The sequence below is a fragment of the Vigna umbellata genome, chromosome 4 (genome assembly GCF_029865625.1).
Source record: "Vigna umbellata cultivar VRB3 chromosome 4, Vumbellata_1.0, whole genome shotgun sequence".
Classification (NCBI taxonomy): Eukaryota; Viridiplantae; Streptophyta; class Magnoliopsida; order Fabales; family Fabaceae; genus Vigna; species Vigna umbellata.
In genome coordinates this window covers 15,158,170-15,176,637 of record NC_142168.1, presented here as the reverse complement: position 1 = coordinate 15,176,637, position 18,468 = coordinate 15,158,170, and the positions used below count along the sequence as shown (strand labels likewise).

Sequence of the window (18,468 nt, the reverse complement as noted above, 5' to 3'; positions counted from 1 at the left end):
ATAAATTAAACAAAAATAAATTATATTCTTTCAAACTTCTGATTCCCTTCTGATTCCCCGTATAAGAGATATTGTCATTGTATCATGTGGTTCCCTTCTGTTAAAACAAAAATGCAACAAAAATACGAAGTATTACAAAATAAGTGTACTTGCTAAAAGAAAAGTTACATGAAAAGGAAAAGCAAAAAGAGTTGAAAAGTTAAGGAAAGAAACAAGATGAAAAAGAAAACATCAAAATTGAAGTGAATACATGTAAATATAACTTACATCAAAATTAAGAATCTGCATGAATTTACCTATTAATCAACAGGTCAAAAAGGAATAGGAAAAAAAATTGAAACCACATTCATACCTTGTGTTCTTTGCAATGGATGCAATCAACTTATAAATTGACTGAATCAAAAGCTCGTACGCTATAAAGCTCATAATGTTTTCTTCAAAGAACGAAAGACCCTTTTTAGAACATTTTGTGCCATTCAATTTCTGGTTCTGTCAATCAAGCTTTTCCATGAAATAATGCTATGCTTTCAAGGTTAATTGTTTCATCGTTATCTCTCAAACTTGAACCATTTCCAGTTAGCATAAAGTGCTTCATTTTCAAACGGCAGGGCACTGTTTTGAAGGCTTTCTGGTTGTTGAGAGACAAAAGCTGGAGGTAGCTTTTCCCGGTATTTCTTGGCCATCATATCAGCCTCCAGAAATACTCTCTTTAGACACCAAAGAAACAAGCATATTCCAAGATCAATCTTACTCAAACCAAAGAACTTTAAACAAATAAATAAACTAGTATATGCACTAATCATTTAAAATGTTTCTATGGTGCTATCCAATCAAAAATTATGTATGGTAAGCTTTAACTTCTATAATAATTAGCTTCAAATCTGTTAAGCCCAACTTAGCACTAATTTTTTGAAACTTAGACTTTTGTAAAAATTAGCTAAAAATCTAATATAGGTTCTACAATATCATAACTCAAAACAAGCATTAACTAAATATAATAGCCTATTTATGCATATCATTGTTAAATTACTGTCTAATGCTAACTGTATCATTCTCCTCTCCTCCACTACCATCATGCAAAAATTAACATAATTTCGAGGTTTGGTTCATCGAAAGAGAACTCTATCAATTCAAGAATCTCAACACCCATCATCATAAGGATATATCCTCCACTAATGTCCCACAACTTAGCCTCTTATTTTTTTATATAGTAATGACTTTCAACATTTCTGGGAAAAATTTGGAGGTTGTGAACAAGAACCAAATATCCATCCCTTTATAGATCCATCTTGTTTCTCTTGAAAGAATGAATGAGGAGTACGTACTCCTATTCCTTTCATAGTATGAGGAGGAATATGACTGCTTAGAACGTTTCAAGATAAGCTCCTTGGATACTATTTGAAAGTAACCGAGCCATATCCTAAAAAGTAGGATTGGATACTTTTCAAATGCATGTCCACAAGCACTCAAAGTATCCAATAAGTACTCACAAAGTATCTCATAAAAATCTAAATAGAAAAACATTGGGTACTGTTAAGATACATATATGGAAGTATTTGAAGTATTTGAGGAGTATTGGTGTTCGACACCCAGGTACTTTTTCATTTTTGAAGTTTTAAGGCTTCATAACTAAAAAACATACCAACTTCACATTAGTTGAAAATGTAAAAAGTCATTTTACATAGAAATTAAACACTAAAATAAATACCTCTTTATTAGAAAGAAATTGGCCAGGTTCACTTTCAAGGTCTGCAATACTGCATGCCATGAAGAGAAACACAACTTAATGTTCTTCAACACAACTTTTGTGAGAAAGGAAGGGTTAAACAAAGCATGTATACAGGAAACTAACAAGAAAATTTGAGTATATTGAGTTCACGCACACTCAAGTCAAAGCAAAGTTAATTTATCACAATTTGCAAGAAAGCGTTGTTAAAGGAGTGGATGAAAGGATTAATATAATCCTTTTCTATGAGAAAGGATGTTACGTACCTGAGTACGTAAACTATCCAAATACAACCTTTCACACTCTCTCACACGTAACAGAACAATAAACACACGTAATAGAATAATAAACGAATAACAATGGATGAATGAATCTCTTTTATTGATGGTAATATTGGAATAAACAAGGGTAAACAATAATTGGGAGCATAACCTCCTTCAATTACTTTGAGAGTGTTAGATGTTAAGTTGTGTGTTTCTGTTAATTGGGCTTAGCCCATTCTGTATTTAGGGTTTAACCCTTATCTTACATTATAAATAAACTACCCTATGTGTATGTTAAACACATAAGGGAGATTTCTCCTAATCTTCTTCACTATATTTAACATGGTATCTAGAGCACAGGAATAGTTCCAGTCAACTCCACGGTCTCCGGCACCCATCACTGTCGTTGTTGTCGCAATCGCCGCCGCTGCCGTCGCCCCCGTCGCCGCCGCCGCCGGAGTTCCAGAATCGACCGGCGACCACACCATCGGAAGCGTCTCGGCCGGGCGACCACCGTCGTACGAAGATCGCGGCGAACGGACCTCTCACGCGCCTCCACGCGCCGCCGCAAGAGTCGCCGCTGCCGCCGCGCGTGCCGGCGCGTCGCCGGAGCTTTCCGCCGCCGATCAGCACCGCCGTGATCGCCTCCTCGCCCTCTTTCTGGATCTGTGGTCGTTGCGTCAATCGGAGCATTTTGAATTTTTAGGGTTTCTCCCTCTCCATGGCTGCCCAACTTGATGATCGGAGTCGGTCTCGCCAACCAGGTAAAGGACGTCCAAAATGTGACCACTGTGGCAAGCTAGGCCACAAAATTGATAGATGTTATGCACTTCATGGACGTCCTCTTCGACCTATAGCAATGGCTAATTCTAATCCACCTCCCCGATCACTGTTTGCAGACCATCCTACTTCATCAAATACCATGAATAACCCTTTACTCTTTCAGGAATTTCTCAGATGGTATGAGGACCGTCAGCACTCTAGTTCCACTACATCTGCTTCTGTTACACGCACAGGTACTCCTTTTGTCGGTCTGACTCACTCCCTCGGATCTTGGGTCCTTGACTCAGGTGCCACCGATCATATCACTGGTAACAAGTCCTTGTTTTCTTCCTTGTCATGTCCGGTTAATTTACCCTCGGATGGCTGATGGGTCTCGAGTCTCATCTCATGGTATTGGTACTGTTCATATTTTTCCGTCCATATCCATTGATAATGTACTTTATGTCCCTGGGTCTCCTTTTAACTTATTGTCCGTAAGTCGTCTAACTCGTTCCCTTAATTGTGTTATTTCATTTACCAAAGATTCTGTTTGGTTGCAGGACCGGAGTTCGAAACACATGATTGGCACAGGATGTGAGTCTCATGGCCTATATCATCTCATCCCTTCTCCACATGCTGGCGTAATCATGGAGTCACCATCCCTTCTTCATGCTCAGTTAGGTCATCCCAGTCTTGCCAAACTGCAGCAACTTGTTCCGAGTCTGTCCAAATTATCAAGTTTGTCGTGTGAGTCTTGTCAGTTAGGTAAACATACTCGTAGTTCCTTTCCTCGTAGTGTTTCACAACGAGCGTCATCCCCCTTTTCATTGGTTCATTCTGATATTTGGGGACCTAGTCGTGTTAAGTCAACTTTAGGATTTCAGTATTTTGTTACCTTCATTGATGACTATTCCAGATGTACTTGGTTGTTTCTCATGAAGAATCGGTCTGAGTTGTTTTCTATTTTTCAAACTTTTTTCAATGAAATAAAAACTGAGTTTGGGGTTTCTATTCGCACTTTACGTAGTGATAATGGCCGTGAATACCTTTCTCAACAGTTTAAACATTTTATGGCTTCTCATGGCATTCTTCACCAAACCCCATGTGCTTATACCCCTCAACAAAATGGGGTGGCTGAGCGCAAGAATAGACACCTTATTGAAACAACTCGTACCCTTCTCATTCATGGTCAAGTACCCTCACGTTTTTGGGGTGATGCTGTTCTCACGGCATGTTATCTTATCAACCGCATGCCATCTTCCGTCCTAGCAAACAAAATCCCTCATTCTATCTTATTTCCTCAAGACCCTCTACATCCATTACCTCTTAGAGTTTTTGGGTCTACATGTTTTGTTCATGATTTTAGTCCTGGTCTTGATAAGTTATCTCCTAGGTCTCACAAATGTGTCTTCTTAGGATTTCCACGGTCACAAAAGGGCTATAAGTGTTTTTCCCCTTCCGTCAATCGTCATTTTATCTCTTCTGATGTCACTTTTGATGAATCTTCTTTTTACTTTACACATTTATCTTCTAGTTTTGTACCTCTCCCTGTTACTGTTGATATTCCTCTTATTTGTGATCCTCCTGGTGATGCTCCACCCCTTTTGTCTCCTTCTTTAGACTCTCCTTCACCACAGGATCGTCCTTCACCACCACCCCTTCAGGTTTATAGTCGCCGCAATTGTCTCCCTCATGACTCACTTCCAGTGCCGCCTCCTGTGTCTCCTCCTGCTCCAGCAAATGAGTCTGACCTGCCTATTGCCCTCCGTAAAGGTATACGCTCTACCCGTAACCCTTCCCCCCATTATACTGTTCTTAGTTACCACAGATTATCTCCATCTTTTTACACTTGTCTCTCATCCATTTCTTCTGTGTCAATTCCTAAATCTGTGGGTGATGCCTTAAGTCATCCTGGCTGGCGTCAAGCTATGCTGGATGAATTAAGTGCTTTACAGAAAAGTGGAACTTGGGAGCTTGTCCAATTACCATCTGGAAAGTCTGTTGTTGGTTGCAGGTGGGTGTATGCTATCAAGGTTGGCCCTGATGGCACAATTGATCGTCTGAAAGCTCGACTGGTTGCCAAAGGCTACACACAGATTTTTGGTTTGGATTATGGTGATACTTTTTCTCCAGTGGCAAAAATGACCTCTGTTCGCCTATTCATTGCCATGGCCGCTCTTCGACAATGGCCTCTTTACCAACTTGATGTCAAAAATGCTTTCCTAAATGGTGATTTGCATGAAGAAATTTATATGGAGCAACCGCCTGGCTTTGTTGCTCAGGGGGAGTCATCTGGATTGGTATGTCGTCTTCGCAAATCCTTATATGGCCTAAAACAATCTCCTCGGGCCTGGTTTGGTAAATTCAGCTGTGTTGTTCAACAATTTGGTATGTCTCGCAGTGAAGCGGATCATTCAGTGTTATATCGCCACTCAAGTGCTGGATGTATTTACTTAATAGTGTATGTTGATGATATTGTTCTCACAGGAAGTGACTATCTCGGCATCTATCAGATGAAACAACACCTTTGTCATCATTTTCAAACCAAAGATCTTGGCAAGCTCCGGTATTTTTTGGGTATTGAAGTAGCACAATCCAATGATGCTATTGTCATATCTCAGAGGAAGTATGCGTTAGACATCTTGGAGGAAACAGGGTTGATGAACTGTAAATCTGTTGAGACACCTATGGACCCTAACATCAAACTCTTACCAAATCAGGGGGAGCCTTTCTCAAATCCTGAACGGTACAGAAGATTAGTTGGTAAATTAAACTATCTTATTGTTACGCGTCCTGACATTTCCTTCGCAGTTAGTGTGGTGAGTCAATTTCTAAACTCCCCATGTGAAGACCATTGGGATGCAGTTGTTCGCATACTGAAGTATATTAAAAGATCACCTGGAAAAGGTTTGCTATATGGCCCTAACAACGATACAAAAATCGTTTGCTATTCAGATGCTGATTGGGCTGGTTCCCCTTCTGATAGGAGGTCTACTTCTGGATATTGTGTCTCTATTGGTGGCAACCTGATATCTTGGAAAAGTAAGAAGCAAAGTGTTGTGGCAAGGTCCAGCGCAGAAGCAGAATATAGAGCTATGGCATCTGCTACTTGCTTGCTTGTGTGGCTTAAACAATTACTTAATGAATTGAAATTTGGAGATGCCACTCACATGACACTTATATGTGATAATCAAGTTGCTCTTCATATTAGCTCTAACCCTGTCTTCCATGAGAGAACCAAGCACATTGAAGTTGATTGTCATTTTATTAGAGAAAAAATCATATCCGGAGATATCAAGACTGAGTTCGTTAACTCAAGCAACCAGTTGGCAGACATATTCACCAAGTCCTTACGAGGACCTAGAATTGACTATCTTTGTAACAAGCTTGGAACATATGATTTATATGCTCCAGCTTGAGGGGGAGTGTTAGATGTTAAGTTGTGTGTTTCTGTTAATTGGGCTTAGCCCATTCTGTATTTAGGGTTTAACCCTTATCTTACATTATAAATAAACTACCCTATGTGTATGTTAAACACATAAGGGAGATTTCTCCTAATCTTCTTCACTATATTTAACAGAGAGCATAACCTCCCTCACAAGACAATAATGTCTGTCACAAAACTCAATAATCAAAAGCATGTCTTTAACCCTGGACTCTAACCATATTTATATTAATTATTTCCCGCCCATCTCTTATTAAATATTCCTCTAGAATATATCTGCATTTAATATAAATATCCTTATATTTAATATAAATATCCCTATATTTAATATAAATATTTCTCCGTATATTATCCTAGCATATATCCTTAATTATAAATATCTTATATTGAATATTTCCTTAAATATATATTTATTTACTCTAATTAACTTATACTATATTTATTTACTCTAATTAACTTATACTAAATATTCTCTCGGCTCATATACTTTCCAACCCTTATTATTACCCCTACCTTAGATCGTAACAAAGGAAGGGTTAATTTATCTCAATTTGCAAGAAAGCATTGTTAAAGGAGTGGATGAAAGGATTAATATAATCCTTTTCTATGAGAAAGGAAGGGTTAAACAAAGCATGTCTACAGGAAAGTAACAAGAAAATTTGAGTATATTGAGTTCACGCACACTCAAGTTAAAGCAAAGTTAATATATCTCAATTTGCAAGAAAGCATTGTTAAAGGAGTGGATGAAAGGACTAATATAATCCTTTTCTAATGGTCGTATCTCATTAGGTAACTGGGCTAGATTCTCTCACTCAAACTCATGAAGTACTGGAATGGTGCTCAAACATTTTGGTCTTTTTCTTTCATTTGTGATGGTGCACAATAACAACAAAATATTTATCCCACTTGGTGAGGTTGGTTACATAGATGACATGGTGCCATTGAATTCATTTAAAGACAAAAATCCCCAAAGCGTGACAACACAACCACATCTAAAATTTGGAAAACTACATTTTGAAAATAGATCAAACCATTTTGCAGAACAGTTCATTATGGATATATCTCATTCTCCAGCTATCCTTACTTTCACTCCATTTTTACAAATAATATTGATTTGCTTCTATAATTTTGTGTGATTTATTAATTTGCATGAAACAATACACAATTAATGTATCCATAGGAAAGAGCCTTTTAGAACCAAAGGGCATCCAAAGAGGTCACATGATGATGGAGTTTCAAACTTCAAGATAGGTGATATATATAAATTCTGAAGACATGATATTCTTATAAAGTTATTATATTTTTGGTGGATATCGTTCTATCTTATTTTGATTAGTTGCCTTATTATTATTACCTTGTTCTCAGCCTGGTGATGCCTAATGTTGTAAGGAGTTCAGGTGTAAAAAGTGGAAAGTGTAGGAATTGGAATTTTAATTAGCAAAGAAGTTTCTTCTGATTCATTAAATAACCATATAAACTGTAACAAACGGGTATACTCAACAATAAGAGTTGTCAGTCAAAAAGTCAGCAATCCATTACCTTAAAGAAATTTTATCAGGAGACTGTGACTTCACGACCAGAACTTTAACCTTCTCACCAACAGAAAGTATGTTTGTGATGGAAGGAATTCGGGCTCGAGTGATATCTGAAACATGTAGCAATCCACTGAAAGTACCCAACAGATTAATTTTAAATGTCAGGTTATGCACATACAGTTTAGTGATCCATGCAATTTAAACTCAAACATGTAACAATCCACTGAAAGTACCCAACAGATTAATTTTAAATGTCAGGTTATGCACATACAGTTTAGTGATCCATGCAATTTAAACTCAACAACTTAAATGCCAGCTCAAGTTATATATATTCAAAGATATGCAGATCTTAATGATGTTAAATAAGAACAATAGGATGACTGAATTAAGTTCTTAACAACAAAACAGCCAAGCTAGAAACTCAGATGGTGCAATGATAACGGTTGAAAAACCGTTATTTTTATACTTAATTTTGATATTAAAAACAACCTTTATGACTTAGAAACTAGCTTGAAATCATTCTTTTGCTTAAGTTTTGGAAATAAGAGAGTTGGATGGGTTTTAGGCTTGGTTTTCCTTGTTTTGGCAGGAATTAAGATGAATTAGATGAAAGAAGTTGAAGTAGTAAGGAGCTGAACTCAGAAAAGGAAGTAAAAGTGCACAAAAGAAGAGTCGCATTCACCGCTCAGCGCAACTTTTACCGCTGAGCGGCATTCTGAAGCACCGCAATCACCGCTAAGCGCTAAAACTGCAGCTGATAGTCATTCTGAAGAACCGCACTTACTGTTGAGCGCCAAAAGTGCCGCTGAGCGCCATTTATTTGGGCTTGGGTCTATTTTCTATAAATTTTAATAAACTATATAAGGGTTTAGTCGACCTAGGGTTAGTATCTTTGGACAGAAAGAGGCGAAATCACACTTTCTTCACCCCTTGGAGGCAGATTTTGGATGCGGAAGCTCCTTTCTTCAAATTCTAGGGTTTTATCTTTCATTCTTTCATTGTTTTTCATCTAGTTTCACCATGTGTATGGTGAACTAAACCTCCATTGATGTTGGGGAACCGATGTAATCCTTTGAAACTCTCATGTATTGAATTGATTCTTAATTATATATGTTTTGCTTCATTAATTATTAGGGTTTTTCTTCTATACTCTATGCATGCTTTGTTTAACTCATTCAATTGCATGATCATTAATGTTATTTATATGGACACATATAGATATCTAGAACTGAGGAAATTCTCCCAAGAGCAATATTACCTAGACATAGGGATAGGAGGACTGGTTGTCTTTAAGCTTCTGTGCGAATGTAATGCATGAATAATTGCTAGGGAGACAAGACATTGTAAACAAGTGATTAGGAGTAGGCTTTCTTCACCGAGACATCGGGTTTAAGGTAAATTAGAAAGTGGCATTAACATAATAAAGAAAGATGAATTCTTGAATACATGAGAGTGGATAGGATAAATCAGAAACCCTAACAACATCATCATTCCATATTTTACATCAATTTATGTTGCTTCTTTCAATCCAATTGATCAAAACTTGCATTCATGTTTATTTTCCGCAACTCAAACACAATGATTTTGTTTACAAGTCTAATTTAATCAAGAAATCACATAATTGTCTAAGTCGTGAGTCCTTTGGGAAACGATACTTGGTCTTATCATTTTATTATTACTTGATACGATTCGGTACACTTGCCGAGTGTTAACATGCAACTCTGTCCACAAAAAGAAAAGGGATAGATATGTGCATGAGTATAAAAATTGTTCATTACTTCTTTTACATTCATTCTCATTTTAAGGACCTCATCCAATGGATTTTGTTAAAAAGTGAAGTTCATGAGACACTTCAGTCTCCAGTAATAATTATTGAGATCACTTAATCTTGAAGATAACTTTCTGTGTATCAATATGAAATATAATATATGTTCCCCAAACCAGTCATAACAGTGTTTTCCCTAAAGTGCAGAAGACATTACTGCACATTTAATAAAAACAACTAATTTTGTCATTTTACCGGTTACTTACAACTCTTTAAGCCAGTGTTCATGTGTTAGGCCTTGGAGGGTTTATGAGAGGAGAAGGGTGAGGAATAATACCTAACTGTTATCTAACAGAATAACAGTTAAGAGGGCGGGAACAGGGTCTATATAAGGACCCTGTATTTGTTTCTGAAAGTTAGTTAGTGACTTGTATGTAGTTGACCGGTCTAAGGACCAGGTGAAGGAGGTTAAGCTCCTGTGAACATTGTATTCTTGATTTGTTGGTGTGAATGCAATTCCATTCTTTCTCATTCTATTTTGCTCCGTGTTGGTGTAAGTAAGTGAGAGTTAGAGAGCTCGTTAGGGATTTCATCTTGAATACCTAACAAAGTGGTCCGACCTGCCGGATCAGATCGGAGGAAAGCGCGAGTGATGGAGGGAAGAATGGTCAAGGTTGAGGGGAAGATGGAGCACCTGGAGTTGGCGGTCGACGGTTTGAAGGCAGAGACGGCAGCGAATCGCCAAGAATCGATCGCGATGCGCAAAGACATTCAAGAATTGTTACGGTTGATGGGGAAACGTAACAGCCAAGGGGAATCAGGCTCGGATGAAAGTCAGGATTCAGTGAACCATAATGGAGGGAACCGGCGCGAGAACGAAGGAGGGGGAAGAGAGGGAGAGCGATCAGACAACGGCTTTAATTGGAGACGACGGGTGGAGTTACCCATATTCGAAGGACCTGATCCTCTGTATTGGATTAACAGAGCGGAGAAGTTCTTTGAGATTCAGAAGGTAGCGGAAGCGGAGAAAGTCGAATTGGCTCATATCAGCATGGAGGGAAGCGCGGCTTACTGGTTCAAGTTCTGGAAAGACAAGGCAACTGATCGAACCTGGGAGGGGTTGAAGGAAGCATTGCTGATCCGATTCGAGAGTCGCCACCGTGGGGGAATTTACGAAAGAATAGCGGCGATTAGGCAGACCACTACCGTGGAGGAGTACGTGAAAGAATTCGAAGCATTGGCGGGGCAGACAAAGGAATTTTCCGATAACCAATTGTTAGGTTACTTCATTGCGGGGTTACGTGAGGAGCTGCGGTGTCAGATGAGACCACATGATCCCCGCGATTTGATGACGGCGATGAAGATTGCGCGGGACGTAGAGGAAGCTCTTCGCGGCCTAGGGTTGATGGGATGGACGGCAGCGAAGACTACCCCCGCGTGGGGACGATCGTCAGGAGGAGGAGCGGTGGTGACGAGGACGGAGCAACCAAGGGCGTAGACATGATTCTCGGAGTGGAGTGGTTGGCTAAGTTGGGTGAGATCACGGTAGACTGGGGAAAATCCACCATGTCGTTCTGGCAAGGGGAGCAGAAACGCACCATAACCGGAGACCCGAGGTTGGAGAGGAGGGTGATAGAACCCGAACAACTGCTGAAACTTAGCGAGGTAGAGTCGTGTGCGTTGGTTTGGAGTCTGGAGGGCAAAGAGGCAAGTTGGGAGACTGAGGAAGAAAGTGAGTTGACGAGAGAACAAAAGGAGGATATGAAGAAACTTTTGGAACAGTATGCGGGGGTATTCCAGGAATTTCCAGGACTGCCACCTAATAAAATGGCGAAACATCAGATTGTTTTAAAAGAAGGGGCCGATCCTGTAAATGTGCACCCTTATCGTTACCCACATGTCATGAAATCGGAGATCGAGCGACAGGTGGCGGAGATGTTACATGCAGGGGTTATCCAACCCAGTATAAGTCCATTCTCCAGTCCGGTGATCCTCGTTAAGAAGAAGGACGGAAGTTGGAGATTTTGCATCGACTACCGGGCTCTCAACAGGGTGACTGTTCCAAACAAGTTTCCCATCCCGGTGATTGAAGAGCTTCTGGATGAACTAGGGGGAGCGACGTATTTTTCGAAAATGGACCTCAAATCCGGGTACCATCAAATAAGGATGGAAGAAGAGGATGTTCCGAAAACAGCGTTCAGAACGCACTTGGGCCACTACGAATTCCTGGTGATGCCCTTCGGCCTCACAAATGCTCCGGCCACCTTCCAAAGTGCCATGAACGAGCTGTTCCGACCCTACCTGCGGAAGTTCGTTCTCGTCTTTTTTGACGATATACTCGTGTACAGTCCGACTTGGACTGAGCATATGCAGCAGGTGAATCTCGTGATGGGGCGACTACAGGAACAGCAATGGGTTGTCAACCGAAAGAAGAGTGAGTTTGGAAGAACATCGATAAGATATTTGGGCCATGTAATAACAGGGGGAGGTGTCGAAATGGACAAGGAGAAAGTGGAGGCGGTTCTAGCCTGGGAAGAACCGAGAACGATAAAAGCGCTGAGGGGATTTTTGGGACTCACCGGGTATTACCGGAGATTCGTCCGAGATTACGGCAAGATAGCGCGACCATTAACGGAGATGCTAAAAAGGGGGAGCTTTGTCTGGACTGAAGCTGCTAGAGGAGCAATGGGTCGATTAAAGGAGGCGGTGACGACGGCCCCAGTGCTTGCGCTACCAGATTTCACACGACAGTTTCAAGTGGAGTGTGACGCCTCGGGGGTGGGTATCGGGGCTGTATTGACACAGAGAAAAAGACCCATAGCTTACTTTAGTAAGGCGTTGTCGGAGGGGACGTTGGGGAAGTCGATCTACGAGAAGGAGCTCATGGCGGTGGCGTTGGCGGTTCAGCACTGGCGGCCCTATCTGATGGGTCAGAAATTCGTAGTGCACACTGATCAGAAAAGCTTGCGGTTTTTGCTGGAACAGAGAATAACCACCCCAGCTCAACAACACTGGATAGCCAAGCTACTGGGCTACGATTTCGAAATCGTTTACAAGACGGGGCAAACTAATAAGGTGGCTGACGCTTTATCGAGAAAGGAAAGAGATGAATCGGAGGAGGAAACCGAGGAGGGTATTCCAGGAAGGGAGAAGGAGCTGAATATGGTAGTAAGACCATACTGGAAAGACTTCCAGGAAGTGGTAAAGGAAGTTGATGAGGACGAAGAGCTTAGAAAAATTATAACCGCCCTAAACCAAGATCCTGACAAACATCCAGCATTCACGATGGAGAATGGGAGGTTGCATTACAAGGGGAGACTGGTTCTCTCAGCCAAGTCAAGTTGGATTCCGAAGCTGCTGGTTGAGCATCATACTACACCGACGGGAGGTCATTCGGGAGTATACCGCACCTACCGCCGGATCGCACAGTCCTTGTACTGGATCGGAATGAAGAAGGCTGTAACAGAATTTGTAACTCAGTGCCTGGTATGTCAGCAACACAAATATTTAGCAGCCTCTCCCCAAGGATTGTTGCAACCCCTACCAATACCCCAGGCTGTGTGGGAAGATATCAGCATGGATTTCATAGTAAGGTTGCCGAAATCCAAGGGGTACGACGCGATACTTGTAGTTGTGGATCGTCTGAGCAAGTACGCACATTTCATTCCTCTCAAACATCCTTATACCGCAAAGACAGTGGCTGAAGCGTTTGTAAAGGAGATTGTGAAGTTGCACGGGATACCCAAAACTATAGTCAGTGACCGAGACCCACTCTTTCTCAGTTTGTTTTGGAGGGAATTATTCAAGTTACAGGGTACTCAGCTTCAGATGAGCACCTCCTACCATCCAGAGACTGATGGACAAACGGAAGTGCTCAACAGAATTTTAGAAGGGTATCTCAGATGTTTTTGCTCTGAACAGCCTAAAAGCTGGAACATGATTCTCCCTTGGGCCGAATACTGGTATAATACCAGCTATCAGGGAGCAGCGAAGAGTACCCCTTTTGAAGTTGTCTATGGAAGATCACCCCCTACTTTGACCAGGTTTGTACCGGGAGAAACGATGGTAGAAGCTGTAGCCCAGGAATTGCAGACGCGTGATGAGGCACTGCAGCAACTTCGTTTCCATTTGGCAAGGGCTCAGGATGCGATGGTCAAACAAGCTAACCGAGGGAGGAAGCCAGTTACGATTAAGGTGGATGACTGGGTATTTCTCAAAATCAGACCGCACCGACAAGTTACGATGCCTGTGAGGTTGCACCCGAAATTAGCAGCTAGGTATTATGGACCGTTTAAGGTGATTCAGCAGATAGGGGAAGTAGCATTCAAGTTGCAGTTACCTGAGAACGCAAGGATTCATCCAGTTTTCCATGCGTCCCAGTTGAAGTTAGCTATTGGAACGAAGCAGGTAGAGAAGGAGCTGCCAAAAGATCTGCAGGAAAGTGGCCCAACCTGTTTGCCTAGCAGAGTGTTAGATAGAAGGGTCCAGCAGCAAGGAGGGGACCAAAGAGAGCAATTACTCATTGAATGGCAAAACAGTGGGGAGGAAAGCGCCACTTGGGAAGATCGGGTGATGATGCAAGAACAGTTCCCAGAATTCAACCTTGGGGACAAGGTTGATTTTCAAGGGGGGAGTAATGTTAGGCCTTGGAGGGTTTATGAGAGGAGAAGGGTGAGGAATAATACCTAACTGTTATCTAACAGAATAACAGTTAAGAGGGCGGGAACAGGGTCTATATAAGGACCCTGTATTTGTTTCTGAAAGTTAGTTAGTGACTTGTATGTAGTTGACCGGTCTAAGGACCAGGTGAAGGAGGTTAAGCTCCTGTGAACATTGTATTCTTGATTTGTTGGTGTGAATGCAATTCCATTCTTTCTCATTCTATTTTGCTCCGTGTTGGTGTAAGTAAGTGAGAGTTAGAGAGCTCGTTAGGGATTTCATCTTGAATACCTAACATCATGCTTTGCACAAGGGCACATAAGCAGATAAACTTTCATTATCTTTTCTTATCTTCACAAGTGGCAACATCAAAGCTGGGAAATTGGAAACATGAAAGCATCTAAACAATACTCTATGGAATTGTTCCCTTGAAAATAAGGACTGCACCAATGTGAATCTGTTGAATAATGCTATGACTTACCAAACAGACAAAAAAGAAAATACGAAGAGCCAACAATCTATATCCAAGATATCATTCACCTTCTATTTGTTTCTCCTATTCTTATTTGGGCTCCATAAGGAAGGATCTTTTTTACGGTCCCTTCAAGAAGTGTTCCTTCTCGAAGATACAGCTTTTCCTGCAATGTATCAATTACATAGTAGCAGCTATTTCAAAGGACAAAAGAGAGCAACTAAAACAAAATGTCCACTGACTATTGAAACTAGGAAACAAGGGAAATAGACAGATTTGCATACTGACCCAAGCTTCCCTCTCACTAATTATCAAACTGTTATCAGCTTCATCTACTTGAATAATTTGTACATGCATACAGCGTCCAATCTATACCATTATTATCAAATAGTTGTAAGAACTAAGAAGTACAACGAATGTACAGAAGAAAACACAGTAAGATTAACAACGAATGGTGGGAGAAACATCTAATGTGTTCAAACTGATGGGGATTTTCAGTTATAAGGAGGAAAAATGCATTTAAGTAGTGAAAACTTTTAAGGCAAATGTCGAGCGATAAGAATTGAAAAGCAGATTAAATTCATCGAGCTAGATGAGGGTCATAAAGTACTTTGAAAGTCAACTTGAGATCATCACTTGAACTCCATAATATATCATGATACATAAAAATTTAATATACTGGCATAAGTTTAAAAATTAAAAAATAAAATAAACCAATACAAGCCAGTGAAGAAACATAGAGATCTTACTAAAGTAATTATGGAATATATCATTTTGAATACATGTCAGAACAAAATTGTATGAATTTCGAATATTCCTATTATTAAGGATGTAGTTATTAAAATTGGTGGCCGCATTCTAAAGGCAAAGACATGCCTGTTAGGATATAGGGTATTTGAATATAATGGAAAAGGGGATTAGGATAGAAGGCAGAGAAATTGTATAAATAGATTGATTGAATAGTTAGAGGGCAGTTTTTTAGTACATTGATTGTAGACAGGTTATGACCTGTGAAGAGGGTTAAGCCTCTGAATTCTTTCTGTACAGACACTCTTACTCGAAATAATATTCAGTTTTCTCTCTTTCTTGTGTCTTCTTGGTGAGTGAGAGAGTCTTTGATTAGGTTTCGAATTCAGGAACCTATCACATGCCTAAAGCTTGAAAAGATAATTGCTTCTCGGTTAAAAAACAGCAACAAATTAACAGGGTAGCTTATAGAGGATTCCACCCGTCACTCTCAAGGAGACCCAAGTTACAAAAAATTTTAATTGGGCCTATTAACACTATCCACATCAGCGAAGCTATAAATATTATTATATGTCCATCCACTCAATATTAGATAATACAATAATAGAGTATCAGAATTCAGAAGAAGCTCATAAGTAAATTAGCTGTCCCAAAATAAGATTTTATTGTATATTACATTTTCTTTTGTCAGGGAGGAAAATTACAGAGCTTGAACTCACATTTTCTTTCAACTCAGAAAAGCTATTTACTCTTTTCATAAGCTCAGCTTTGGGAAGGAAAGCTCGCAAACCCTGCATATCCAAGTTCAAGAAGAGATAATTATGTACTTGTATGATACATGAACAAAAGTATTTTGCTCAATGGCACAGACCTCAATCCTTGTCAGTAGGCCCTTAGTATTCCACTCAGTGATTCTAACTTCTACAGGTTCACCCAGTTGTTTTATCTGCCCAAGACATTAAAAGTAGAAGATTTAAATCTCATTGACACGAGAACAGATTATTGGACATTGTAGGTTTTAAAATTGGATTAGAGCAACAATTTGGCATAAGATAATTGCTTTGAAGTTTGTTATTATCACATATAACTATAGTCATTTGTGAACATTCACTTACCAATATATGAAAATACTTTCAAACCAAGGAATCAAAGGCATCTTCAATTGTTTTCCATACTAGTGTCAGATACAACAATCTTCAACTATTTTACCCTATCTATTGAATTTGTTTACTCACATAGATGAGACACCATAACTAGATAAATGATAGTATTTTTGTGTTCACAATGAAAAATGTCAAATTTTGAAACATTGATGTCTTTATTTAAATGAAAGATTTTTGTTTTTGAAACATTGATGTCTTATACCATTTATTTGTACTTAATCCTAACCATGATGTGTCCTACAACTTTTAGAATTTGCAGTTTTTTTGTGCTGGTGTCATGTCACTCTAGTGTCTTTTGTTGTATATGTTCTTCCTTGTGTCATCTTGGTAGTCTTAATAACCTAGCATTTTGCATTTCACTCAAATAGCACAAGATAAGTTACAATACCTAAAATCCTAACCATATGTAAGGGAAGAAAAGAATGAAAGAAGGACAAAAACCTGCCTAAGCCGATGCCAGGCAATCCGGCGGAAGAGCCTTCTGGTAGAAAGCAGTGGCCTACCAGCAAGTGTCCTACCCAGAACCTCAGCAAACAAAATGGTCCCAATTTCTACAACAGTTCCCCCAGTTACTGGCCCCCCAACCATTGCATCATCATTCTTCACAATCCCCATCCTTCCCTCAACCATAAAACTCTCTTCAGCCTTACTCACATCACACAACAAGTGCTCCATCTCTTTGCTATACAAGGGAAGCACTTCCTTTGTCAACATTGTCCCCAGTAAATCCGACCCCACATTCACATTGAGCTTGTTCTCATTACCTGAAACCACAACACCAACCACAAAATCCCCGGGTTTGGGCTCATAGTACTCCGCACAACCCTTCTCATCTTCTCCACACTCATCACCCACACCATCTCTTCCCTTAGAACCTTCCAACACCCCACCATCTTCCTTCTCCTCCACCACAGAATCATCACCTCCCTTTAAGAACTTCACAAAGGGTGCCAATGCCAAAGCCTCCTCTTCAGTAGAATCCATCTCTCTGTGCACGTCAGTTTCAGAAGATGACCCATTTCTACTGGTTACCAGTGAAGGTTTGTCCAGCAACTCTAGCGTTTCGAACTCTTGGATTCTATCATCAACCACAAATTCCTCGTTCTTTGAACAAAGTGGAACATGGGTAGCACCCAAAATTGTAAATTTATTTGAAAAAGGGCAAAATTTAGGAGATGGAAGTTTCACGGGGCTGGCATGTTGTTTGTTCCTCAAAGGGTTTCTGACATGATTAAGAGGTAATGAAGAGTTGAGAAGTAAAAGGGACTTACAAGAACGAAGAATCAGTGTCATGTTCGAGACACAATTTGACGTTTGGTTCAGTTCTAAGTTTCGTGCCACTTTGGAGTATCCTCTTCAACCATTTGCTTCATTCTCTCTTCCTTCAGTTCGTAAGTTGTTGAGAATGTCACCAACATGCCAATCACACAGATTTTAGAAATGGGATAAGAGTATATTACACTATTTCATATTTCTTGGGGAAGGTAAATAGTACTTTTTATTTCTTTAACTATTTGAAAAATATTATAAAAATATTATATATATATGTATATATATATATATATATATATATATATATATATGTATATAATTTCTTTTAATTATTTGAAAATATGACATTATGTACATTTACCAAGTTAATGTAAATATTAAAAAACAAAAAAAATTGTACATTAAAAAAAACTGAGCATGTCAATATAATTTTACTCAAGATATGATTATACCCTTAATGATAAATGTACATGTGTCTTTTAATTTTGAAAATTATGCTAAATTCTCTTCATTCTACCCGTCTAAAATTAACTTTATTAATAAATATAAATCAGGAAACCATATTTTGTTTACACAAATTTTTTGTGTATAATTGATAGTGATAGTTTTTAACTGTCATAAAAAAAACATCCGAAGTTATATAAAGTAGGAAAAACAAG

At 39.5% G+C, this 18,468-nt stretch overlaps 1 protein-coding gene across 5 annotated transcripts; it reads right to left on the bottom strand.

Annotated features, from left to right (window-relative positions):
• Window positions 1–217: 217 nt before the first annotated feature.
• LOC124830288 (protein PIGMENT DEFECTIVE 338, chloroplastic-like) lies at window positions 218–17,976 on the bottom strand. Of its 5 annotated transcripts, none has more exons than XM_047303954.2 (8): window positions 16,979–17,975; window positions 16,246–16,320; window positions 16,094–16,165; window positions 14,916–14,996; window positions 14,696–14,793; window positions 7,736–7,861; window positions 1,709–1,757; window positions 218–707 (listed from the first exon to the last, which is right to left on the bottom strand). In XM_047303954.2, exons 1-8 carry the CDS (start codon window positions 17,828–17,830, stop codon window positions 549–551), a joined length of 1,512 nt encoding a protein of 503 aa, XP_047159910.1. In that variant the 5' UTR covers window positions 17,831–17,975; the 3' UTR covers window positions 218–548. The 5 variants fall into 5 exon arrangements, 3 of the variants coding, with proteins under 3 accessions (XP_047159910.1, XP_087969604.1, XP_047159911.1); XR_007028176.2 differs by having other exon boundaries at window positions 619–707; window positions 7,736–7,841; window positions 16,979–17,976; XM_088113478.1 differs by lacking the exon at window positions 1,709–1,757 and having other exon boundaries at window positions 16,979–17,976.
• Between the last annotated feature and the right edge of the window lie 492 nt (window positions 17,977–18,468).

Bases quoted from the DNA above. Each gene is read 5' to 3' on its own strand.
- LOC124830288 (XM_047303954.2), bottom strand. From the start codon at position 17,830: ATGACACTGATTCTTCGTTCTTGTAAGTCCCTTTTACTTCTCAACTCT. The intron at 16,166-16,245 runs GTCTGTGCCATT...TTGGATATGCAG, and splicing joins GCCTACTGACAAGGATTGAG to GGTTTGCGAGCTTTCCTTCC. The intron at 708-1,708 runs GTATTTATTTTA...TGGTGTCTAAAG, and splicing joins AATTTCTTTCTAATAAAGAG to AGAGTATTTCTGGAGGCTGA.